Source organism: Cydia splendana, chromosome 1, assembly GCF_910591565.1.
Source record: "Cydia splendana chromosome 1, ilCydSple1.2, whole genome shotgun sequence".
NCBI lineage: Eukaryota > Metazoa > Arthropoda > Insecta > Lepidoptera > Tortricidae > Cydia > Cydia splendana.
In genome coordinates, this window is record NC_085960.1 from 6,665,345 (window position 1) to 6,693,042 (window position 27,698).

Here is a 27,698-nt window from a genome sequence, read left to right on the forward strand (position 1 = left end):
AACGAACATGGAGATTTAGGAGGGTCAGTACGGAACCCGCAGTTTGTCTCCCGGACAAGGGTCTGCGTGCGGTTAGAATTAACTTGTCACAACTGGAGAACAATATCATTTGGATGTAATCGAAGCACTAGTAATAAATTTAATTAATTACGGCTTTAACTATCCGGGGTTAAAGTTGTTAGTAGGTTTTAGGCAACTTTGTGAGGTTTGGGAATGGTCCCGTTTTCTAATGAATCAGTTCTACTATGTAGCGTGTGAAGAAAACTTTATTTTGTTGTGGCAACCATTTGGTTAATTTAATTGGATGTTCTTTTATGATAGCAAATTAACATTTGAGTGAATTGCAAAAAAAAATTACGTAATTAAGCACAGTTAAGAAGCTGTGATTAGTCTTAACTTAAAATGGAATCAATTAACTTTAGACTAATTACAGGTGCTTAACTATGTACAAATTGTTTGTAATTCACTCATTTAGGTACTCGCAGCTGATAATTAACCAAAATATTTGGTACTTACTATTTGCTCAGGAAGGCGAAGTGATAAGTTTCTATAACCTGTCTATAGCAGATAACTAATAGCTGTAAGCCATCTTAGCTACTACATTTGTGTAGAAGTTTTCATTTCAACAGTTGTACTTATACAATGTATACTAGGTGAATAAACAAAGCGCGAAGTTAATATTTCCGAAAGTATAAAAGTTAAATATCATAGTAAAGTAATAAAACATTTGTTATAGGAGCAACATCACGGAAAGAACCCTTTACACTTATGCATACTTACAAACATGTGGCATCCAGTATTTATAGTTTCCGGGAATCCTCGTACTCGTTAAGTGGTGCTATTCCACTATATCGTCCCATATGTATGCAGCAACCTTGCCGAGTTTAGAAAATGCTGCAGCGGCTTATATTGGCGCCTATCCAAGAGGATAGCCCACACGGCAATTTTGACCAGATTAATTGTTACTACTTTTGCCAAATGCACTCTGGAGTCCAGATTTATGAAAGGAATTTCGGATGTAGATGTAACATTTGGTGTCATATGTGTATTTTGCGAGCAGTTGTTTCGGCGGCTTAGCATTCCGTGTGAGACATTTGTCAGGGGTTTTGAGGTATAAATTATTGTGGGTAATATTATGAATGTACGAAGACGGGTTTTATTTTGTTTTGTTTATTTTTGCTGCTTATGTAAACGGTAAATTTGTAGCGTACCTATAGAGTTTTAATAGGTACGTATATACGGGCATTTCATTTCATCTTTTAACTTGTGTCAAAAGGATATTTTTCCAGGGTTGTAGATGTGATTAGGCGACTAGCTTATAAATCTTATATTGTACCTAGTCAAGACACGTCTGAATACCGTCAGTAGGTATATTAGGTTAAAAAATGGCTAAAATAACTATAAGGTTTTTTTTTTAGTTTTATTCAAAGGAATGCAAATAAAACTATTTATTATAGACAACAAGAACAAAAACACACATAATAATAATATTCAATGATACCAAATATTATAAGTATATTGTAGGCACTGTTAAGGTTAATGCAATCTAATCACCTTATTTCGTTGGGTAAATACTAATTGTAATGTACGTACCTAACGTAAAATGGATCCTAGATAAAATGGATAAATATATCAAGATCCTAAGTTACGTTCAAAATACTAAGTATTTCTAGATGTTTATCTCGCTATCTTCCTCAAAGTCACCAATACCAATAAACGATTCAGGATTCATCAAGTAGGTATGGCAGAGCGTTTTGCTAGCAAAGCATTGCTTTGTTTCCTCGTCGAGATAGCGGTTGATGATGGCAGCGGCACGTAAGTCGTTGGTTGCATGTGCGGGCGGCGAGCGCAGGTCGTGCACAATGAGAGGCATGCGCGAGTAGCGCTGAAGTTCGAGCGGGCTGACAACAGGCGTGGGTGAGCGCAGGACTACAATGCGGGATTCAAGTGCGCGTGGTGATGGCCGTTTGTACCGCAACGCCTGCATCACTCGTGCATACGCTGCCTCTATAAGCAAGCGCGCATACTGCGTTGAGTGAGCTACGTGCCCTCGTAACGCGCGCACGCTCACGTCTACCTTCTGTTGCCATGTTGGCGCTTCACGTAGCGCGGCATCCAACTGAGCTGACGCGACGCCCATGAGCGCACACATGTGACGGGCAACTGCTTGTTGGAGAACCGACTGCGAGTCGATTGCGCCAGCACACGCCACAAGTAGCTGCCGCTCCAGCTCGTCTAAAAATTGCTCCGGCCCGCCGCCCAGGCAGAACACCGTGCCCGTCATACCTGTGATACATACAAAATGTTTTTCATTTCTCATGCTCTGAAAGAGGGTCATTGTTGTTCTAAAAGGTGTGCAGAAAATGATACGTTTCTGCACTAGAGCATTTTAGGTTCCAACTTCCAAGTACGATTTAATTATTTTCATTAAGATAAGCAATTGAAATTTGGGTATAAATGGATTTGTTATGCAATTTCCATTGTGATATTTGACTCCCATTCCATAAATAACGATACTTTTGCCTAAATTGTTAATTGAAAGTACCCTCAAAAAATACTATAAAAATGTATACTTAGTCATGTTTAAAAAAAAACACATGCATTTTACTTTCCTCGTATTCGAAATGAAAAGTAGAGTGTTTAACTCGGGTGAAAGGCATCATTCCATCCCTTGGTTAACAATCTACTATTGTTTGATACTAACATTTATGGTTTGAACCCTAGAGTAACTAACGTAGACTACAGGAAAAAAAGAAATTACCGTGATCTTCCAATTTGGCGGCCATCTCGAGAACTGACAGTACACCTATCTCGTGACCCAATAAGTAGAATTTATTGGTCCCACCTCTTTTCTTTAGAAACATCTGTAAAATACCCACGCTACATTAGCAAGTGATAAGGTAAATGTACTAGTGCTCGACGCGGGTCAGTACATGTCGTCTTGAAACTTAAGTCATTCTCAATAGAGGTGACAGCAAGGTGTCATCTATTGGGCATTAGCATATCGAGCACTAGTACGTTTACCTTACTCCCGTGTTTATGTGTCATCTAATTTTGTAGATAATTAAGAATAATAAAAACTTATGTTCTATAATAATAACTTTGCTTAATTATGATGTTAATCTGCACGTAACTGGTAACCACGGTACGGTAACCACATACCGTGACATATCTAGCCGTCATCTCCTGGAGAGTTTCATCGGGATGGTCAAGTCCGGGTTGCAGCACGACCGCGGCTAGCTGCAAGCGTTCACATAGCTCGCGGTACCGCTGGTGTAGACCTAGCAGTCCCGGCACTATGTACAGGCACGCTTCGGAAGCGTTGAACTCGTCATCTCTCTGAAAATTATTTTATTTTGAAAGTAGACACTTCCAGTTGATTTGGGCCGTAAATTTAGTGTTGATTTGTTTTTTTTTTTTACTAAGATGTACTAAGAAACAAAAAGCGAAAGTCTTAAAAGGAAATTTATGATTGCTACTAGTATGTTAATAGTTTATCTACAAACCATATCGCTTCCTTGTGTAAGTGTGGGCATTACCACTGTGTCAATCGTGGCTAAGAGTTCATCAGAATCAGCGAAGGGAAAGAAAGCACTTAAGCCGCGGACAGGCGCGTAATCTGTTTCTTGTGACATGGCATCAATTTCCCGTAATCTTAAAACAGAAAATCAACATTTTATTGAATAGGTAATAAATGAATTATAAAATGAAAATTTCATGTGTTGTACATACTGTTCTATAGTTAACATTTGCACTTCATTTTCAGTGATTGTTATATTCTGGTTGTCTAAAAATACCCTAAGGGCTTGAATTTTATCTGCAGTTAAGCCAAAATCTTGCAACGTTTGGCTATTTGGAGTATTTTCTGATATGGTGATACCTGGAAATCATAGGGTGTGTTTAGATATTTAGTTAGGAACAATAGTGTAGGTAATTTAAAAGTTTTGAACGAAGTAAGATTAAATTAAATGTTTATGTACCTATTACTTGTATACTATTAGCTGGCATAAAATAAAAGTCTTGGCAATTCAGTGAGCAAATCCGTTGGGTTATCTATATAATTAGATTGTTAGGTTTATTGGTTTAAGTATCTTTAAATTAAGCATTATCCCAACATTTTCGGAAATATCATTGACATTTTTAAGGCATCTCTCACATCTCTGTAAGTATTAGGGTACTTTGCATGCATTCTGGTAACACTGATATTTCCGGAGGTGGTAGGGATAAAGGCATAAATAGCCTGGATTACGATGAGATGGCCTCTTTTGGCTGGCGATTGTGCAGATTGAAGTAAGTTGTGTACCTAGTAACTAAGTTAAATATTGTAATAAAAAAAGATTAAATGTAAGTTGGTGTTTCTATTTTATCTCAGAAGTGGCACACGAACGTAAGTAAACGCCAAATTATTCTACTTATTTCATCTATTGACACATTCTTTTTGTTGCTGTGCAATGACGTTGTGGGTTGACTGCACCATATAATTCCTAACGAGCTGGTTAAGATAATGCAGCTAATAGCCTAAGAATTATTGAAAAAGAATAGTGATGTTGACATCGGTTGCTATTTGAAGTAGCTACTAGCGTGATCACAAAGGAATTTTTGTGTTCATACCCTCTCAGTCCTTTGTTACTTTTTATATGAACCTTTGTGTTATTTTTCTTTTTCTTTTATTAAACCGTTATGATCATTTAAACCCTTTCGTTACGTAACCGGCATCTGAATAATCGTTATTTATGAAATCTTATGGCAAACGAGATTCAAGTTGCAATATTAGTAACAAAGAATTAGAGAGTGTGTCTGTCTACTATATCAATAATCGTTAAGTAGGCAACGCATACTTACGCATATATTATCATTTTAATATTTAACTGATAAAGGTTTTGTTTGACTACCTTCTTTTCGAAATATTTTCTACTCTTGAATCATTTATGATATAGGTGCTTGTTTTTACTTTCCCTTATTAATTATGATTAATTAATTTGAAGTTTGCTTAACATTTTTTATTATTGTGTGTCCCCGAGGTATCTACAATGAGCAAACCAAGAGAAAGCGAAAGTCTTGACGATAATCATCGCAGGCTTGTAACGCCTACTCGTGATGACGTGGAGCAAGCAAGAAGTCGAAGCCGGAGTCCATGTCTGAATCCAGTGGCTGGGCGCCACAGCCGAGAGCGCAACCGCGACGCTCACGAAAACGGCCGCCGCAGCAGGGGACACAGCTGCCGCACACCGACGGGCTGTCGCCGCCGCGGTAGGGAGCGCAGTCGTTGCGCGCCCGATGGTAGCCGTTGGAGCAGGGGGCGAAGACATCGCGCTCCTGACAGCAGCCGTCCGAGTAGGGGGCGCAGTCGTTGCGCACCCGAGGGCAGCCACCGAAGCCGCGAGCGCAATCGTTGCGCACCCGAGAGCGGACACCGAAGCAGGGAGCGCAGTCCTTGCGCACCTGATAGCGGCCGCCACAGCAGGGAGCGCAACCGCCGCTCACACGAGAGCAGTCGCCACAGCAGGAAGCGCAGCCACCGCAGTCCTGAAGGCAGCCACCGCAGTCCTGAGGGCAGCCACTGCAGCCGACGACGACGAGAGGACACCCCGGACATCCGAAACCCAAGGTCACGTAGCCCTACTTTTACTCTTGATAACGTCATTAATATTATTAATAACTTGAAACGTCAACAACCTCAGAGCCAGCCATCAGCATCTACTGACTCCAGTTATAAAACAATAGATCATAAGAATATTATTCCTGATTTTGATCCCTCATCTAAAACACAAAGAATTGACACTTGGATTAAAAAGGTTAACGAGTGTGCTGATGTTTATGGTTGGAACGAAAGGATGACGATTCATTTTGCAATGCAGAAATTAAAGGGATTGGCCAAAGTTTGGTACGAAGGACTGAATTCAATATTGTTTACTTGGAAAGAGTGGCAGACTAAATTAATTGAAGCATTTCCCTTCGAACAGAACTATGGCCAAATGTTAGATGATATGCTTAAAAGGAAGAGTAAATTTAATGAAGAGATTGAAGTGTACTATTATGAGAAATTAGCTTTACTTAACCAATGTGATATTAGCGGGAAGCATGCTGTAGATTGCATCATACATGGGATCAGTGATAGGACGACTAGATCCAGTGCGCTGGCGTTGCGCTGTTCTCACCCCGACCAGTTGTTACAATTCTTAATGAGCCACAAGAATTCGGGACATTTTGATAAGATTGGTTTTGGAAGACAGAAACATGTAAATGTCGGTAATACGTTTAATAATTCCAAGGTAAACACAAAACCGGCTTCGGGAACAGGCGTTACATGTTTCAATTGCAAGGAAAAGGGCCATCCCTACATGCAATGTCCAAAACCAATCCTTAAATGTAATAAATGTTATAAATTGGGTCACAAGACTGAAGATTGCAAAACCGTTTCAGATAACGTGGTTGTTAAAGGTGAAGATTCTAAGAAGGTACGATTAATTAAAAATACTAATTTAAATGCTAAATTTTGTAAGGACGTTATAGTCGCCGGAGCGCTTCTCCCTGCTTTTGTAGATTTTGGTAGTGAGGTAACTCTCATCAAGGAATCTATCGCGTCAAATCTTGGCTTGTCACATGATGGTGTCCCTTCTATGATGATAGGGTATGGTGAAGGTTGTGTTACATCTATAGGAAATTTGGTAGTTGAGATGAGGCTGAGGTCAAGTGTAAGGTAGTTGGAGATAACTTTTTGGATAAGGCGCTGTTAGTTGGTCATACATACACTGAGCAGCCACACATTCTTGCAGTAAAGGACTCTCATAATCTGCAATTTGTCGATATTAGTAATGAAATTCCATTTGCTAGTTCGGAAATAGATGACGATAACTTGTTGAAGGTCAAACTACGTACCACAGTGCAGTTGTTTGGTGCTGCAACAGTAAAAGCACAGACTGATCCAAATTTTAGCGGTAGACTCTTGTTAAACAGTAAGGTTATTGGAAGGCCGAATCAACAGTACTTGACCTGTGGCGGCGTGTACACAGTCAAGAAAGGGCAGCTTAGTGTGACTTTGACGCCATGTATTACGGACCCCGTTCTTATATTAGAGGGTACAATCATTAGCAGAGGCGAACGGGTTAGCGTTGTCAATAGAGTTGTCGAAGGCTTGGATGAAAGTGATCTTGCTCGTTTTAACTCCATAGATAGAAGCAAAGTTAACATAGGCGAACATGTTCCTGAAGGTGACAAACAAAAACTATATAGCTTGCTTGATCGGTTTAAGCACTGTTTCGCTTCTACACTTAAAGAAATTGGTTGCACTAACGTGACACATATGAATATAGAATTAAATAGTCAAAAACCTGTTGTATATCGCCCGTATCGTTTGTCACATCATGAACGTGAAACTGTACGTCAAATGGTTGATGAAATGTTGGAAGCAGGAATCGTTAGGGAGTCGGTGTCAGAATATTCCAGCCCAATTATACTAGTAAAAAAAAAAGATGGTAATCTCAGGTTATGTATTGACTATAGAATGCTAAATGCAATAACCGTTAAGGAAAGATGCCCCATGCCAGTTATTGAGGACGAGATCGCTAGGTTGTCGGGTCAAACTTGTTTCATCACTTTAGATCTAGCATCTGGATACTATCAGGTGCCAATTGCTGAACCGAGTAAACATCTTACGTCATTCGTAACTCCAGATGGAAAATACGAATTTAATCGTATGGCTTTTGGCCTGGCCAATGCGCCGGCCGTATTTCAGCGCATGATGAATAAAATTCTTGGATCAGCTCGGTTCAGCAAAGCTACCGTATATCTAGATGATGTTTTGATTTTCGGAAAGGACTCTGATGAATGTCTCTCCAGGTTAGAAGAAGTTTTGTGTATGTTCCAGAAGGCTAATTTAACTTTAAACTTGGCAAAATGTGTCTTTCTGCAAGATAAGATTGATTACCTCGGTTATGAGATTAGCGGGGCAGGTTTTAGACCAGGTCAGAATAAAATATTAAGTGTGCGTAATTTCCCTCGGCCCTCAAATATTCACGGCATGCGCCAGTTTCTCGGGCTAGTTAGCTATTTCAGAAAATTCATTCAAGGTTTTGCTACAATTGCTCATCCCCTTAATAAATTGTTAAAAAAAGATATTCCTTGGGAGTGGTCCGATGCTCAAGAAGAAGCGTTTGTTAAGTTAAAAACTTACTTGGAAGCTAGGCCGATATTAGGAATTTACAATCCAACAGCTGAGACTGAACTACATACGGACGCTAGCAAAATAGGAATAGGAGGAATCTTGTTGCAACGTTCATCAGATAATGAATCTTTCCGCCCTGTGGCTTATTATAGTAGACAGACTTCTCCGGAGGAAAAGAATTTTCATTCGTACGAATTAGAAACGTTGGCTGTCATCTCAAGTTTGCAAAAGTTTAGGGTTTATTTGTTTGGGCTTAAATTTCAAAATCGTTACCGATTGCAGCGCTTTGCGTTCGACGTTTTTAAAACGTGATCTTATACCACGTATAGCTCGATGGTGGTTATCCTTGCAGGAGTATAACTGTTCTATTGAGTACAGGCCAGGAACTAAAATGGCACATGTTGACGCTTTATCTCGGAATCCGGCAGAGGTTGATACGCCAGTTGAGCAAAATCTTGTTGAAGCATCTTCAGTTTTGTCCATAAGTAACGAGGATTGGCTGCTCACTTTGCAGTTAGGAGACTCTGAATTGTGTAGGATTCGTGACATTTTGAGTAAGGACTTGGACGCAGATGGTCTACAGTATATTAAGGACAATTACGTATTACGCGATAATAAGCTATATAGATGTTTAGGTGGTGACAAGAACGATATTCGATGGGTGGTTCCGAAGGGCGCAAGGTGGCAGATATGTAGACTAAACCACGACAACATTGGTCATTTTGGGGTGGAAAAGACTCTCGAGCGGATCAAAAAAAATTATTGGTTCGCCAAAATGTCAAGATTTGTAAAAAAATATGTAAATGCTTGCCTCGAGTGCGCGTATGCAAAAAAAACTTCCACTTCGCGCGAAGGTCTTTTACACCCCATACCCAAAGTAGAAGTTCCCTTTCACACTCTTCACATCGACCACCTTGGGCCTTTCGTGAAATCTAAAAGGGGCAATGCATATTTGTTAGTGGTAGTAGACTCCTTTACTAAATTTGTATTCATCAGGCCCGTTAGGAACACAAAGACAATAAACGTGATTCGAGTTTTAGAGGACATTTTTACTACTTTTCGAATACCTGACCGCCTAATTAGTGATCGTGGCAGTTGTTTCACTTCACACGTGTTCAAAAGATTTTGCGCTGCCAAAGGTATAAATCACATTTTAAACGCTGTTGCTAGCCCAAGATCAAATGGGCAAGTAGAAAGATATAATCGTACTATTCTGAATTCCTTGACAGCGCAGAATCTACAGCAACACGAGAGGGAATGGGATAATCAGCTAGGGAAAATTCAGTGGGGTCTTAACAATACCGTACAGAAGACTACTGGTAGGACACCCGCTGAAGTTATGTTCGGTACGTCCATGAATAGCGAAATAAATCCCAGTCTTAATGAAATTACTAACAACACTCGTGAACTTGTGGATCTAGCCTCATTAAGGGATGAAGTCAAGGACAAGATAGATGAGGAGCAGGAGAAACAAAAAAAGTATTACGATGCAAATAAAATGCCTGCACGCGTTTATAGAGAAGGTGATTTAGTAAAAATTACCAAAACCTCTTTTCAAAATGACGGAAAAAGCAAAAAACTCCTGCCCTCATATATCGGTCCTTTACGTGTTGCTAAAGTGTTAGGCAATGATCGGTATAGGTTGACACCAATCGAATGCAGCCCTGGATTCACATTGCTGCATTAAATCTTAATGGAAGCGATGGTGAGGAAGACACAAGTGATAGTACTCATGAAATTGATTATGATCCGTAGGTTGTTTAGATGACATAATTAATTAAATTCTTCTAGACCGATTTAGCTTCATTCACTACAGAAATACCTTGTTTTACATTTCAGGTCAAGCACGACAATTGATTGGGTTCGTCGCTTGACAATTAACAACCGATGCCAGGCGTGAGAAGATGATTGGTTCACGTTTTGGCAGAGACTACAAGCGTCAGGAGCGAGAATCGATTGGTTCGCGTCTTGATCGTTAAGTATTAACTAGAGATATGATATTGTCAATAATTCATATTAATTCTGCAAGATTAATAAATTTTAAACCCGCTGGGGTATTAATTGAGGAGTTTTAATTATGTTTTTCCCCTCATTAAGTTATTTCAAATATGAATTATTATTATTACTTTATTACATTTTCTTATATACTTATTGGATTTGGATGAATTTAGTTTACATAAAAAAATGCTATTCTATTTGGGTTAAGAAGGGTTCTAATTATATTATAACAGAGTGTACAGTACTTATACAATTAGAATTTTGAAGTTATTCCCCTAAAATATAAATGGAAAATTAACTAATACTATTGACCTGTATGGTGTAAAAGGTTAGTTTCATAATTATATTTTTCAAGGTTACTCTTTCTGTAAATTCTATCGAATGATAAGACCATTACTTTAGAGCACAAAAGTACCCACGCAAAATAACTTTTATTTTTATTTCATATAAGTACTCAAGAAGAGCATATAAAAGTAAATTCAACCTTTGTTTGTTAGTGTCATAATACCTTAATTGATTAATAGCACTGTACCTAGGTACCCATCGACTTAGTTTTTGTATTTTTTTTCCGTATCTCATTGACTTTATTTGTTATAACTAAGCAAATAACCGACAGTCTGTATTTATCGTAATAATATTGGGTCCAGAAGTGTTGCATTTATTATTTACTTTATTACGTTTCTAAACAGACATATTGTACTTAAGCCTCTAGTGCATACAAGGCCATATGCTTAGTTTTATTGAAAGTTATTAAAGTCTAAATATACACATATACGTTTTTTTTTTGCTATGCACTAGAGGGTTAAAACCGAGTGTTAGGTTATCACCTGATGCGTGTCCGAGTCGTACACGTTGTCAGAATGGACGAGTGTTAGGTTTATTGGTTTAAGTATCTTTAAATTAAGCATTATCCCAACATTTTCGGAAATATCATTGACATTTTTAAGGCATCTCTCACATCTCTGTAAGTATTAGGGTACTTTGCATGCATTCTGGTAACACTGATATTTCCGGAGGTGGTAGGGATAAAGGCATAAATAGCCTGGATTACGATGAGATGGCCTCTTTTGGCTGGCGATTGTGCAGATTGAAGTAAGTTGTGTACCTAGTAACTAAGTTAAATATTGTAATAAAAAAAGATTAAATGTAAGTTGGTGTTTCTATTTTAAGATGTCGAATAAAAGCAAGTGACAGAAGTCAGCTTATCGTCAATATATCAACAACGATAAAAGTGGTTATTAAAATCTGACAGCGTAATTCAAATTGCAAATTTGTTTTATTTGGTGTAGAATATTGAATATTGATGTTATAGTAGATTGCTTTGTTTCAAACTCACCAGCTATTTTTTCTATTTGGTATGTAAGAGAACCTTTGCTATCAGAGGGATGCTGAGCAAAGATCACAGGTTGCATTGTCTGCAAACCCTCCTCTATTGCATTAACAATGACACCGTAACTCGTTGGCAAAATACCTTCAACCTGCAAGACGTAATGTGATAAGTATAACAAAGTCTTTTTAATAACAAAACTTCCGTGAGACACAGATAGATCTTCCGTCCCGTCAGGTCGTTGAGTTCCGTCAGGTCTTCCGTGAGACAGACGTGAGTTTATCGACTTAAAATACGTGAGTGACCCGTTATTAATAGATTTAATGAGCGTTTATCGACTTAAAATACATGAGTGACCCGTTCTTAAGTTAATAGATTTAATGAACAAAGTATTTATTTTCTATAATGAAATAAAAAAGTAAAAGTATATATTTTTAATCCGATTGTACCTTTGTATCATCCAATGATATGGAAAGCATCATTGCCGGTAACTGATATGCTGCCCTTGAGACACAAATACTTTCTCCTACAGAGGTATTGACACCAATCACTGCGAAGTACCTGCACAGTTGTGAAATATTTAATGAAATTCACACTCTTATATAGGTATTATAAGAGGCACCTATATTGTAAATTTTATATTTAAAAACCTTACTTGATAGAGGGGCACACTTTTCTAGTCTCTGCATCCAAATTAGCCAAAAGGGACTTATAGAGGGCTTGTGTCTGACCAGTCTGTTGTTCCGCCATCACTACAAATATGCCCTCAACTGGACCCAGGCCTGAACTTAGTTTCAGCAGGTTTGACGCGCAGTCGTTCTGCGCGAGGTCTAACGAGGTCGTTATAGCATTTACGCCCAATTTTTGCCAGGATCTGTCAACAAAATAATGGTATTAGTTACTACCAAGCTTTCTAAGATAGTTTAGTACCGTAAAATGGGATGAGTTGGGACAAATCCGAAGTTCAAACCTCAATAAAAGTTTATTTTTATATGTGGCACGTTGATTTATATAATGTACTTACTTGAAAAGTGTTCCGGTGAGTGTTCATACTGAACTTTAGTTTTTCTATGATAAGCTGTCGTTTCATTCAACTGCCCCCGTAATCCCTACTCACCCCCATTTTACGGTAATGTAATTATTTGGAACCTTGGATCCTTAGTAACTGGTCAGTTCTTATGGACCGACTAGTGAATCACTCGTATGTGTGCCCTTACATTGTCATGGATTTATTATTGAATATCTTCAATGATACTTCAAATTTATAACAGTTATGAATTTCCTTGGATTAAGTGCTGCTAGAATAATTTGTACCAGAGCTTGTGTCGGTAATACGTACAGCAGTTGTCTACTGAGACGTGGTCCAGTATGGGCGAGCTGCAGATGGAGCGTGCGTGCGCCTCGTTGCACCAGCCGCGAGGCAAGGCACATGGTGAGCCCCGGCGAGTCGCCTATCACCAGCTGGCAGTGTGCTTTTGAGCATGTTAGTCTGCAAAACATTTATTGACGATTTGCAATTAAAGACCATTAAACTATAACTAAAGTAAGTTTATCGATAATGAATTAATTTTAGCCAATTATATAAAAATATTCGGTGCTTGGCCGGTTTCAAAGTTACGTAGACCAGCCAAATAGAGAGATGTAACATTTTTCCAGTAAAAAAACGTTTTTCTGCTCGGAAAATCCGCGTCGTTTAGTGCCTATATACGTCCCGGCCCGCTTGATGGTAAGGGTAAAGCTATGGACGCCTGCAACTCCAGGGGGTGTTACTATGTGCACGATGCCGACCCTTTAAAACCTTGTTTTGTATGTTAACTCCCGATAACCAAATTTAGTTAACAAAACTACAAATGATTTTATTATTGTCTATGTAGTAATACACAAACTTGTGTTGACTAAAGATAATATAGATTAACCATTAATTTCGTATTTATGAACCTGGGCTCCGCGAGTGATGTCGGCGAGTCGTGGACGCGCAGCATAACGCGACCGCGGTGTCCGCTCCGCGCGAGCAAGCGAAAAGCGCGCGTAGCGTCGGAGGGCGCGTACACAACACGTGACAGCGGACGCACCCAGCCTCCGCTGATACCCTCCGCCATCAACTGTTGCAGCTTCTGTGTTGAAATTTAAATTAGGATTTCACTAAACTTCCTAAAACAAAATTAATCGTTTAAATTAGTATTGATCTAATTAATATGCACAGTCTAGTTTACAGACATGTTTTGAAGCCAACGTTCCAATATATTAACACGCCTCTAAGCCACTGACAATAAGGTAGTGTAAATATATTTTTGAAACTTTGGCTTGTATAGATGTTTATGAACCGTATGATGTACTGAAATATGTATTTGTACATAGTAAATATGTATTATATAGTAGGTACCTTGAAAGTTTCGATGTCGTTATGCAGAAAAAGACTGGAAAAGTCTATACGAATGTAAGATCTTTCTTTGGTCAATGCACCCATTTTGAACGAATACATTTCATTATTTTTTAGTTGATGAATATCCAATGTGTACCCAAAATCAGTACAGCATCGAAGATAGGCCTGAAGGAAAAACAATGCGTAAGAATACGAAGTCCTATTAATTAAATAAATTACATAAGATGAGAAATGAATAAAGAAAATAAATTACATTATTATTATATTATTTAATACATTTTATTTGCTCAATAACTAGCTACGGCGATAGTTTATTATGTAAACGAAAATTCATTTATTTACACACTTTTACGTGCTTATTTTGCGGGCAGTTTAAAATTACTATAGGTATTTAAGACAAACTCACATCTTTGTGATCACCTCTACCGCATATAGCATATTCGCAGCCCCGTCCGTCAGTGGCAGCTAGCACACGATTCATGAACGCATCGTCTCGACAACAGATTATATCTTCAGCTAAAAATCAAAATGGTCTATTTATAAAAACGGGACCCCATTACTAAGACTCCACTGTCCTTCTGTCTGTCTGTCACCAACTCACCGGGCTGTATCTCACGAACCGTGATAGCTAGACAGTTGAAATTTTCACAGATGATGTATTTCTGTTGCCGCTACGACAACAAATACTAAAAAGTACGGAACCCTTGGTGGGCGAATCCGACTCGTACTTGTCCGGTTTTTTATTATGTCAAGTTATCAGAAATTTAAAAACTTAATGAAACAACTTTATACCCACCATCCAATTTAGGAAACATTTTCATTAAGAATGTTTTCTTAGCAGCATCACCAACGACCACAAATACGCGACAGTCCAAATAAAGCGCCATTGCAATAATGGCCTGTCCTGTTGCGCCAGCGCCACCGCTCACAAGGACCTTCATGCGGGGCAGCAGCTCCGTTTTGATGGCCTGAATTGTTAAGCAGACTGTTTAGAAACGAAATATTAAAGTCAACGACTAAGGCATAATGTCTATAGCTCAGGGTTCACACGCCGACTCGTAAGCCATATTTGGATGAAAAAAAAAACACTAATTACCGGCCTTAGGTACGATTCCCAGTGCACAATTTTTCAATTAACTCCAACATTAATACAATAGTAATAATAGGATACAGAAGTAGCGCATAATAATTTTCCATCATATTTTCACGGAAACGTACGAACGTGTCTTGATATTTCAGTCACTCTCGGTACAAAAAGTACGGTTGACTGAAGTAGCATGACAAATAAATACAAACGTTTCCGAGAAAATACGATGAAAAACAATTATACACTATACACTACAACTGTAAAGCGTTTGAACGGGTGGTAAAGCAGTTAGCCTCGTAGCTTCAACTACTGGCTCAGGTTAATAAGTTTCTTGGAATGGATATAAGTACATACCAAATAAGTATAAATTTGTCGTGAAAACATCGTGAGTAGGTACACCGAACTAACACTAACAAGGCGTAGATTCTCCTCTGAACTTGATATCAGATGGTAGTCGCTATCATAAAAACCAGAGTGTCTTTGAGCCATTTTTTGGGCATTGGGATTAAGTAGTCACTAACGAATATGAGGAGACTCACAAGGCAGTAAAGTGCGTGCGCGAAGGGTAACGGTACAGTGGCAGCGTCCTCGAGTGTCCAATGCGCAGGCACCGGCCACAACAACTCGGGGCGCGCGCGCACATGCGAGCGAGCCGAGCCACCGCGCAAAAGGCCCATCACACGAGACCCGCTACAAGTCCAAGATCAGGTCAGCTAGAAATATCTCGACGGCGCAAGTAGGTACTTACGTAAAAATATAAAACTTGTCACACACTACACTTTGTCAGTTAAAGAACTAATTGCTCAAAGTATTTGCAACAAAAACTGGTAATCAATCAAGGGTTTAATTCAAAAGAAATTATTTTAAAATATAAGTTTTATATTATCTAAATAGAGGTAAATATATATCCTCAGAAAAATTAATATTAAGAGAAATCTAGTGAAAATTAGAGATAATATGGAAACAAACTTAAAAGATAAGACATACTCGTATTGAAAATTTACATCCAGCGGATCCATGATTAAAACTTACTTTTGTAATATTCCACTAAAATCCATTCCATAATAACCTTCGCAATTTGTTTGTTTATTAACAAATGGTTCATTCGCTATCAATATGTCGCAAACGTTCAGTCCAGCGAAATGCACCTGTAGGTAATGTGTAAGAAATTTTCATAAAAATTCTGTTTTGAAAAAGTCGCTTAAATATATTAATGTATCCGAATACATTAATATATTTTGATGTCAGATAATAATTATCCGTACCGTAATGAATAAGGTATGAATTCAAGCATAAAGGAAAAAAAATCAAAGCCAACGCCCAACATTGGGTACCAAACCCTACCTTTACCGAGATCCCATTACTTTCGGATGCCGGGGCTGTCACCCAGTGTAAAGAGTTTAGGTCACCAACTCTCATGCTCTGTAACATTTTCTCATCTTGACTGTTATATCCACTTTTATCCTGAATAAATAAAAATATAATATAAAACGATGTGTTATTTAAAAACTATTTTTTTATAAGTATGTACTTACCTACTTATATTAAATAACTTACATTGAAAACATTTTGAGCTTGATATCTATTGTCAAACTTGGATGTGTCGAACACAAAAGAACCGGCGTCTGGTTTAGCAATATGACGAAATTTGATACCTTTCAATGTAACACCACCGCACCTGTAAGTATATTTATCAGCCCCTAGATATTTTTTTAGAGTAAGTGCTTTAGAGAAACGAAAGAAGTAAAACAGAATTATCGTCAGTGGATTATTTTTCTGAAATTGGCTTCCATTATTAAAGCATACCAATCTTACGTTTTTCATCGTGCATTTTAACGCTTCTAAGACGTAAATAGGTTAATCTATACATTTTTGTGTATTTTTATATATTTGTTTGTTATGTTTTACCTGGTATGGTCCTGTACCGCGCACACTTTGAATTTCAAATCCTTATTCATTTGTATTAATTTCGTGTGCAAATCTGTGTTGATTGTGATGGCTCTGATGAAAGCAGGCCGCGAGACGTAGTCGTATGGCTGACGGATTATGTTGATCTGCAGCAGAGCATCTAATAATGGCTCCCAGCGACCAGTCCATGATACGCGACCCGCAGAATATGACCCGTTCACTTCACGTATGGCTTGGAATTCATCCCTGTTGGTTGGCATTATGCCGATGAAGATACTGCTATTTTTACATGCAAGTACAGTCACTGCAGAAGTAACAGACCCCCCTGCACAGAAATTTGTTTGCAGGGCGGTCGAATAACTCTACATCAAACACACCGATTTTTATCAAGTCACTCAAAAATCGAATTTTCGAACTGATTGTCGTTAGGTGAGTCAGAGAGGTACCTACCTTCAACTAAGTATTAAATAGAAGTTGAATGATATTTTGTTGGTGAAATTTTATGATACATACCGGTACATGTAGCCCCTTTCATTTAAAATTTGATATATTTCCTCCGTCTTTAACACGTCTTCCTTTAATTCTTCGTATTCAGTACTCTCTGACGTAACAGTGTTCTTCAAAACTATAAAACCTGAAGCTACTTTTGTGATTCCATCATCGATCTAAAAAGATCGATTTGTATGTTAGTACCTATTTTATAAGCCATAATTGAATAGGTAGGCACGTACTTACTCGTTCTGAACTATATTTTGGACCAGAATTCCAAATAAAAGGTGGTAATTTTATGGTGGAGCCCAACTTTGACCCTTGAATGTGGATTTTTTTGTTACAGGCAAGCAGAACAATACAGCGAAAGTAGTCAAAGGAAACTATAAATCTTTATGACTCCTACAAGTAATAGGATTAAAAGAAATATGAAAAATAACCTCAAACCGTCCATTCCCGCGGTGCAATGCCACAGTAAGCCGTAGCAGGCGCAAGTCATGCAGAGTTGGCTGCGAATACAACTCCACGTCTCGGAACTCCACAGGATTTCCCCGCCGCGGCGCTCGCGCAACCATTGCGACCGTGTCCCATGCGCACACCAATGCGGAAGAAAATGGGAACAACGTCTTACCTAGAAACATAGTTAGATATTACAACCAATAATCTACATTTCCCACAGCACGCCATTGTTCTTGATCTTCACTATGACCTGGATTAATCGGCCGAAATAGTTTCCATTTAATAACAAATCTGTTCCAACGGTTACTGGTGCTGTCGTGTTACTTATCCACTAACACTCCAGCATGCTCGCACCGATCACGTTATGTACCTACTTAGATTTTTTAGGCATACCTACCTCCTATTTGGTGACCTCGTAAGTAAGCATATTCAGCATCGTGTAGAGTTATCTTGAAAGTGCATGTTGAAGCAGATTTTCTTTCGGGATTTGCATATAACGCCAAATGCCTGTCGAATGTAAGTTGAAAATGGTTAATTTTGTGAACACCGTAAATTGTCACTTTATGTAGCAACACAGCATGTACCTACTCATGATCCGCGTTTAAATACGTGGTTTTAGTCTTACTGCAGCGCTTTATAAAGCGCAGTTCCATTCCGATGTCTCTAAAAGTAATCCATTTGTATAATTCTCGAAACGCGTTGCTGTAAGTATTTATTGCTGCCAAAAGTTATTGTGTGCAACGGCTTTTCATACCTCCCGGTTACAGTTTTATATAGGTATATGTGGTAGCATCAGAATGACAATGTGATTACAAACTACTTACTGGTTTTGTTATAACTATTTTATATTTTAAATATTTACCATTTTTGTTGATGAGCCCATTCCACTAAGTGTGACAGATGAGGGGTCCCAGTTGAGACAGGAAATTCGACTTTTGGGTATAAAGGACGTATATCTGGATAATATCCTTCCATGAACAACCTGCAAAACAAAACAGTTAAATAACATAACCTATAGAATTAAATTAAAAAATAACTTTGTGTGTTGTGTCACACTCACTGTCCAATAGCTTCAAGTAGGAAGCGAGAATTATCAGGGTGCCCACGGCGCGTTAACGGCACATGCGCACAGGTGGGCATCGCGCGCTTAAGAATAGCCTGCAGTAGTCCGTGTGGTGCCACTTCCACCAGCACCGCGTTCTTTGGAATCAGTCGCGCAGTTTCCTCAAAAAGCACTGAATTCTGCAACATCAAAACACAAAATGTATCTTACTTTCTTGAGATCCAGAGGCCCAATATCCATCAATTACCCTTTTTTCAACTGATTTGATGATAATTCTATAATTACAGATTTGGCAAATTATATTTTGGCATAATTAATCCAAATTACCAGAAGATTATTAGTATGGTACTCGGCCGAAGAATACTTGGCCGTCTCTTCGTTCCATCTGTCCTGTGGTACAGAAGTTGATACCCAACGCTCACTGCGAAGTTTGGGAGTTTTAATTACTTCTTTCAAGTATTTTAGGAGTCCAGGCCCTGAAACAACAAATAGTTAATAATCTAATTAAATTGATGTTTTCTAATAAGCATTAATGATCGACGTCCCGTCGGTTGCCCTGACGTTGCCTTAAATATTAATGGCAAGTTTGTAGAAACAAAAATTTAGGACGACTTTGGATCTAGCGTAAGTTCAGAACAAACCGCCCAGGGTTCAGACCGTGCAAAGTGGGGTTCAGACTCTAACTCAGTTACGTTCATTTGATTAATTTTCAGAAAAAAATATTATTAGTCACCTGCTTCGGCGATATATCGTGAATGGTATGCTATATTAGAGCATGGAACTTCCTTTGCGAAAATCCCGTTAGTGGTCAACTGAGCAACAAATTGACCCATAATTTCTGCCGGGCCTGAAATGGTACTGGAATCAGCCGCATTGTGGCAGGCTACTTCTATCTCCGGTGGACACATCTTAGACACCTGATGAGGACATGTAGTTTTTATATTTACCAGAAATGCAATGGTAGTGGCAAAAATTTAAGTTTTCTATCATAATATTTAGGTACTCAAAGTCAAAACGTGCAGGTGATTACACGTTAAGGACGTATAGCCAAATACATTTGTTGTCATAATAATATACGCACTTCTGTAAACCCTATGCCAACGGCAGCCATGGAGCCGTATATAAAGGGGGTTTCCACAGAGACAAGCCCGCGGCTGTACGCTGACAAGATCATCTCCTCGGCCGTAAGGCAGCCATCAGCGTACGCGCACCCCAGCTCACCTACGCTGTGTCCTGGGGAATAGTTAAAAACAATTTGATAAAAATTCAATCACTTTAAGTTCCTAGGTGTAAGTTGCAAAAAATAAATCTGTCATGTCATCAATCATGAGCAGTCGTAAATTAATGACGAAATTATAAATTATACTGACACGTTACCTATAATTTTATCCGGGACCAAACCCATTTGTAAGAGGATATCGGTCAAACCAATCTGGACAGCAGCAATTCCAACGAACGAATGTAGAATATTGTCGTAAATCGTTTTGTCGGGCGACGTTATGATATGGATAATATCGATGCCTCTTGGTTCCAATACTCGTCGACAACTATTTGATAAACGAATCATAAATATTAGGTTTTAAATTCTTAAAGTTTAGTTGACGTGATCCCTGCTTTTACTTACTGGTTATACTTAAGTACTTATATAGTGTTCCTAATTAAAAACATTTGGAGGAGTCGCCATAGTCGGACACGGCAAACAGGACTTTTATTATTATAGGTATATTAGTACCTAAACACATCCAACAGGTGGTTAAACCTTAAAAATGATATTTTTAAATGTTCATCATAGTCCCGCAGATTGCGTCAGTATAAAGGTACTCTAACTATAGGAAATAGGTGCTGTGATATTTATTGCAACTGTAAGTAGCAAATTCAAATTTTATCTAGGAGTAGGGTCTTCTTGTAGAAAGATAAAAATAAGTGTGAAAAACATTTGAAACTTCGACGACTAATAACTGTGAGTTGATTGCATAATACATACTTATTTCATAATAAAATATCAAATACCGTTCTATGGCAGCAGCAAATATTGGTAAGCGCATTAGTTGTGTTCCCATGCCAGCCCACTGTGAGCCCATGCCGCTGTACACGAACCATAGCGGCCGTTCAGCGCCGTCGAAATACTCTGCCTTTTCAACCAGGCTCGTGGTTTTCGATTCATTGTCTGTTCCTACAAAATGATTATTTATTTATGTTTGGTTTGAGGATTTTCTAACAATTTGAAATACGTTATCCTCCTTATCCCTATTATTGCCTCGTTCTTCCACCATTATTAACAGTCTAAAAGAAAAGTATACACTTGCCTAAAATGGTATATCCTCTACCAAGATGGCCATTTATTTTGTAAGAGTGGATATTTTGAATCAAAGCTAACTCCTCAGCGTCTATAGGTCTTGATTTTAAATTATTGATCATATTTTGCACAGCTGAATCCGTTCGACCCGAAATTAAGACCAATCGTGGAATATCGCTGTGATATTTTGTCAAATCCTAAATAAAACAAAACCGAATTATTGCACAAGATTAAGTAACCAATTTTGCAAACATGACCAATAAATGCATAAGAAATCATTTGTACAGTACAAGTACCTTAGGCTTGGAATATCCATGTAAAAGTATGTGAGAATTGACACCGGTCAAAGACAAACCGTTGATTGCAACATAGGTCCTTGCAGTCGGCTTATGGTCGGTCAAGATTTTGATGCGGCCTTCTCGCAACGCCTCCACGTCATCGCGGGGTCGCTCGCAGTGCAGGTTACCCGCCAACCGTCCCGTGTGGTACCCCAGAAGCACCTGAGGGTCAGCAAGATCACCTAATGATACTTATTCAATCCAGGAATAAGCTGCTTTGCTAACGAAGTATCAGTACCTACCTAAGTACATTGTGGAAAATACATTAAACATGGCGATGGGTATCAACCGCTGGTAACTAGCCTAAATCAGTAAAGCATTCAACTATTTTTATTTTGAACCCCACCTATTAGTGCCGAGGACTTTCTTGAAAAGTAATTTTTTATTTACCATTCGCTTTTTCCGACTCGAAAACTGTCGTACGAAAAAGTAGGTACTACTATTGTAATACTATGAAATTTATTGAAAAAAAAATAGGTTATTCTGTACTTGAATCTCTATTTAAATTATTTAGATATCAACAAAATAAAAGAAACCGAAACCTTGGTTACTCCCATTATACCCGTGGCGGAGTCGCAATAGCCCACATTGGACATGATACTGCCAACGTACAGCGGCTCGCGGCGACTTCGACAAAAAACTTTATCTATCGCATCCAGTTCTGTCTTGTCAGTTTCAAAATCGGCTAAAACACAAAGAAATCATTTTTCATCACACTGCTTATAACTTCTTATGCTTATGATTTAAAAAGTTAAAGTTGCAACAGCAAAACACGGGAATTCGAAACGTAAATTCGTTAACAATTTTATCCATACCTCCCTTATTGCACAATATCCTATTAGTTTGACTTAAAAGACATAATTATATAATTATGTATACGTTACATAAAAAGTCCCGGACAAGTGCTACATTACCTGCTCCAAAACCTTCAACAAATTCTACATCCCTTGGCGACACTTTTATTTCTTCATAGAACTTATCTAGAAATGTCGTCATTTCTTCAGGTTTCCGCTTAAAACTGCCAGTGCTTTCAACAGATGCATACGCTGTTTTTACAAAAACAACATCGGCATAAATTCTAAAATACAAATGTTTTGGTTTGACATCGAGCGTAATGTAACGTAGGTACCTACCATATAACAAAAGCATCGTAAATCGATATGGTTTACCTGAAAGCATCCTTAGCTTTTTGTAAGAAAAGCACGCAAATAGCTTCAGATTTCACGCATCCATCAGCTGCTTGATCGTAGGATTTTGTTCGTCCATCCTTACATAATGTTATATTTCTGTAATATTTATAAGTAGGTCCCGTATAATGGGGTGAGTTGAGACAAATCCGAAGTTCAAACCTCAATAATAGTTTATTTTTATATGTGGCACGTTGATTTATATACAATTATTTGAAAAGTGTTCCGGTAGTATGAAGTTTAGTTTTTCAATGATAATCTGTCGTTTGATTTCATAGATTCAACGATGAACACAAAATAGTAGGAAATCCTAGCTCACCCCGTAGTCGGGGTTAGGGGGATAGGAATTGAGTGAGATGGGACAATTTGCTAGAATTGACACAAGTCAATATTACAACAGCTGAACTCCTCAAGAGAATAAAGTATTTACGTAAGAATGTGAACTTTGGTCTAAAAATACCATCTCACCCCCCTACTATCCCTCCTCACCCCATTCATAACCCAACTGCCCTCGTTATCCCTACTCACCCCATTTTACGGTATTTAAAAAAGTATTACATTTACAATAAAAACGTATCTTGTTCATATTGAATATGTGATTCTATGATCCGCCTTTTCATAATTTCTTTCCACATACCTATTGTTTTATTAAGCCAGAGAGCATTAAGCTGTCGTATGCCGGGAGCGCGGATCCGCGTACGAGGAAAATATTAGAAAAAAATAATCACGGCACACGAGAGGTTAATAATATGTAGCAGATCCGTAATTATATTTTACCTGCTGAAGTGTATGGAAGTCTGCGGGTGCATGCACAAGTTGCAGCCTCCAACGACGGCTGCTTCGCAATCGCCTCGCGTCAACGCCTGGTAAGCTTGCTCTAGAGCCACTGCTGAGCTACAGCACCCGCCGTCGATAGCCAGCGAGGGCCCCTTTGCGTTCAGCCAGTACGACACCCGGTTGGCGAACATTGTCTTGCTGCATCTGAATTTGGATTTATGAATATTGTAAACAGGTAATAAATACCTCTTGTTTCTGTTTACACAGTTTTTACTCGACGGCTAACGTGTCAAAACTTCGAACCAGCCGGACTAAGAAGAATCCAGTGTTGTGGCCACTGGTGGCTTTTTACAAGTCTTTAGTGGGTATGCCTTTACGTGCACCTACGGATTTCAGTTCGTCGTTTTTTGAAAGATTACATACAATATAATAGTAGGTACGATAGGACATTGGCGGCCCGATTCGAACTTTAAGATACGTCACATATTACCGGCTAGATACGTTATGGAGTAGATAGGTATGTCAGTGTGAAAAGTGATGTTTTTGTTTGATGATACGTTACTTTTAGAGTGATTCTCAAGAAAGTGGCATCGACAGGTTAAAGTTCATGAAACATAAAAATTTTGTAAGTACCTATTTTTTTTACTTTTAAGAATGAAAAATATGTTTTACTACTTCAAGTACCCCAAATTTTCAAAAGGAAACGGAAAATGAAGAAGTTATTTTCAAGACTTACAATAACCTATACATTGAACACAGGTTAAAGTTAAGCAGGTTACAGTGAAAAATACATTCTTTTTTATTTTTTCTCTTGAACGGATAATAATACGAATGTCTCACCTTTAGCATAGATGAATAAACCTTTATACAATATTAAAATGATATTATTACATTAGGCCCCATACCAAATTCGTAAAATAATCGAGACAAGTTAAAGTTAACTTTCCGTTACAAACCCCAGATTCCTGCCTTTAACCACTTGTCTCTACGAAACTACGACACTTGGGTCATGATGGTACCCTACGGTGGTTAGCTTGATACCTACCTAATATTTTGGCATAGTTATGACCTAAATATTTTTTTCTGTGTATGAGTCAGATGCAATACCGTGCATGTACAGGTTACAGTGAAAATATCCTTGGACAAACTTCGTGCGTGAATATTGTTGTAAAAAAATATATATAAGGCCTGTGCAATGCACATTTTAAAAGGTATTGTTTATGTTATTATATAGCATGAATTTTATTTACATAAATTGGTGCTTATAAAATCTAAACAACTAAAACTGGAAGAGCGATGCTTTTGGACAAGACAGGTTACAGTGAAAAGTGCTACTCTTTATTTTTTATAATTATAAGTATTAAATTTAAATAAAAATAATGTCTTGGCCTCGATAAACATTGTTTTAGTTTATCTAGATACATTTTTGTTTCATATGAAAAAGAGCAAATAAACATACATTCAATTCAAAAACTCGATGACAGGTTAAGCCACTATTTTGAGAACCACTCTTTAACACATATCGTATCTAGCCGTAATATTTGACGTATCTTAGAGTTCAAATCGGACAGTGTGTCTCGTAGTTTTATTGTTCATATCGTTCATAGTACAAAACATAGTAAACTTACCCTGCTATACTAAAGCCAGTCCTGCCTGCAAAAACTATATTATAAAACAAAGCTTTCTCAGTTTCAGATAAGCAACTTCCGATATAAACACCAACTTTCTTCCCGGACAACTGACTGGGGTTTACTCCTGTTAAAATAATACTGAATATTAATTTCAACTAATAATACTCGGAAGTTTGGCTTAATTATCGTCATCAGTATTCAGACACAATGACAAATATAATTTAAGGAAAATAGTTTCAAACTTATTCAGTATCAGCAATAACTGTATTGATTTCAGTTTAGGTAAAGTACCTACTATTAATGAAGTGCATGCCTTCTCTTCGAATTAATTAAACACAAAGTAATTGATTACCAACTCTGTTTAGATATTCAGTTGTGGATCTACATACAGTTGCAGTGCATAATTATTTTCCATCGTATTTTTCCGGAACCGTATTCGCGAACGTGTTTTGCTATTTCAGTTAGTCTCGGTTCAAAAAGGCAGCGTCTTACGGCTCGATTCGGGAAATGAATTAGAGACTCACTAGATATGAAATAGTAAAGATATGTGACGTTCCACTGCGAAAGGTACCTTATGGCGGCCCCTGCCAGGGGCAGGGGCAGGGGCAGGGGCAGGGGCAGGGGCAGGGGCAGGGGCAGGGGCAGGGGCAGGGGCAGGGGCAGGGGCAGGGGCAGGGGCAGGGGATGTGGCAGTGGCAGTGGCAGTGGCAGTGGCAGGGGCAGGGGCATGGGCAGGGGCAGTGGCAGTGGCAGTGGGAGTAGACAACGAAGAACGCTGCATTTACTTGCATAAAAAAGACATAGTTTACTCATAACATTGATTTAAACTTTCACGATTATTAAACATTATCAAACTGCACTCGGGACTTAATCGCGTATTTAAGTTTTAAAATTTACCTCCGACGTTTCGAGGACGGCGTTGTCCCCGTGGTCTCGGAGAAGACTGGCTCAAGTTGACATCAACATCTTCTAGCCGCGCGGTTTTTCGAACTACCCGCACTTGGTCTTGTTTATCAGTTTGAACGTTTTGCGCACTAGGGATGTTACTCTGCCGACACACAACACTAACGATATTCTCCGAGACCACGGGGACTACGCCGTCCTCGAAACGTCGGAGGTAAATTTTAAAACTTAAATACGCGATTAAGTCCCGAGTGCAGTTTGATAATACTCATAACATAACTCATAATTTAAATACGAATTTTCTAATAAATCGTGTCTGCGTGCGGCCATGGCGATCGTGGAGTGCATTCTGACGCTCCCTAGTCGGACAAGGCCGTCGCATCGCGCCGCGCCGCGCCGCTTCGCGTCTAAATCGCTCACGTAATAAGACGTAGGTTGACTGAAGTAGCATGATAAAAACGAAAGTTTCCGAGAAAATACGATGGAAAATAATTATATATCTACTACAACAAAAAATTGTTATCTCCATAACTACAGTTTGACAAAAACGAGTAGAAATTAAAAAGTGGCAATACTGTAGTTAGACTATACTTGTGTGTATGATTTTGTTCATCCATTCCATCCTCTCTTAGTTTCAAAACCTACCTGCATCGTAAATAGCTTGGTAAGCATGTTCAAGAATTTTTCGGCACATCGGATCCAAGTTTACCCCGAGGTGATAATGTACTCTGAAAAACTGAGCGTCGAACGTGTCCAGATCGGGGATCAAGCCCACGTGCTGTGGAACTTCTGGGTGGTTGTAGTTCCATCGAGGTTTCTTTTCCTCGGCAGGGTTCACCTAAATAAGAATCAGATTTCAATAATATTTCTTCAGGCTGCTGACATACAGACTATTCTAAGTAATGTTAAATTTAATATTATTAAATATTTTATTTCTGAATCTAACAAAAAAAAAGTGGCTAAACTTATTTAGAAGAAGATCCATACAGGCTCCTCTACGCCTTTGGTCATGATGGGCAATTGCAGGTTATCCCGATCGTGTGGAGGGCTTAATGGTCTACAGTGGCCCATGAGTCATGTGATGTTTGCCCAAAAAACCGACAGAATGGCGATTATTCTCCATCATCGCCAATCATGGGCCACTGTACGCCATTAAGTCCACCACACGATCGGGATCAACTGTAATAATTGCCCAGCATTGCCAATGGTGTAGAGGAGCCATAAAATGATCGTCCATTTTTGTTTTGCTATGGACGTTGAGGTAGTGTTCGTTTATGATAAAGAAAAGGGACTTACCTTGTTGTAGAGAATATCGGAGAGCTCCATGATGTGATGTGATTGCGGATAGGTACCCGACACGCCGGAGATCACTACTCGGTTTCCATCTAGGCCCTCGCTGCGCTCGCGCGGCGCCTCACCGAGATCGTTCGGGAGTTCTTGTGGTGTCGGAGCCATCACTTCAATTAGAACACACAGTTGATAGAGCAAAGGAACAAAATGTTTGATTACTGTTTCACGTTAATCACTAATTTGAATTATTAGTTATTACTTTGACGAATTATTTTAGTATGAGAGTAAGGTGAGTTCGACTACGATCGGACATCGGGTAAGATCGTATGATTCAAATTTCCGCCTGTTGCGGGGCTTTTTTTTAATGCTGGGCTGGCAAGGTGATGCAATGCGCTATT

General features: G+C 38.7%; 1 protein-coding gene across 1 annotated transcript; it reads right to left on the reverse strand.

The window, feature by feature from the left end:
- Positions 1-1,462: 1,462 nt before the first annotated feature.
- LOC134790178 (fatty acid synthase-like) lies at positions 1,463-27,486 on the reverse strand. The gene is made up of 37 exons (XM_063761002.1): positions 27,307-27,486; positions 26,656-26,848; positions 25,105-25,231; positions 23,477-23,680; positions 22,682-22,798; positions 22,427-22,590; positions 22,055-22,197; positions 21,471-21,674; positions 21,185-21,371; positions 20,889-21,051; positions 20,256-20,425; positions 19,960-20,111; positions 19,612-19,795; positions 19,206-19,354; positions 18,876-19,057; positions 18,678-18,797; positions 18,213-18,322; positions 17,797-17,987; positions 17,381-17,532; positions 16,868-17,113; positions 16,517-16,637; positions 16,304-16,423; positions 15,992-16,107; positions 15,499-15,649; positions 14,669-14,840; positions 14,279-14,388; positions 13,873-14,037; positions 13,428-13,603; positions 12,829-12,978; positions 12,145-12,363; positions 11,939-12,050; positions 11,499-11,640; positions 3,733-3,880; positions 3,507-3,654; positions 3,163-3,339; positions 2,762-2,864; positions 1,463-2,286 (listed from the first exon to the last, which is right to left on the reverse strand). Exons 1-37 carry the CDS (start codon positions 27,463-27,465, stop codon positions 1,670-1,672), a joined length of 6,264 nt encoding a protein of 2,087 aa, XP_063617072.1. The 5' UTR covers positions 27,466-27,486; the 3' UTR covers positions 1,463-1,669.
- Positions 27,487-27,698: the final 212 nt, after the last annotated feature.

What these genes read in the sequence shown, in the direction of transcription:
- LOC134790178 (XM_063761002.1), bottom strand. Translation starts at nt 27,465, where the DNA reads ATGGCTCCGACACCACAAGAACTCCCGAACGATCTCGGTGAGGCGCCG. An exon ending in GGTCCCGGATAAAATTATAG is followed by an intron (nt 20,112 to 20,255) that starts GTAACGTGTCAG and finishes ACTATTCCCCAG; the next exon opens with GACACAGCGTAGGTGAGCTG. An exon ending in TGACGGCTAGATATGTCACG is followed by an intron (nt 2,865 to 3,162) that starts GTATGTGGTTAC and finishes GGTATTTTACAG; the next exon opens with ATGTTTCTAAAGAAAAGAGG.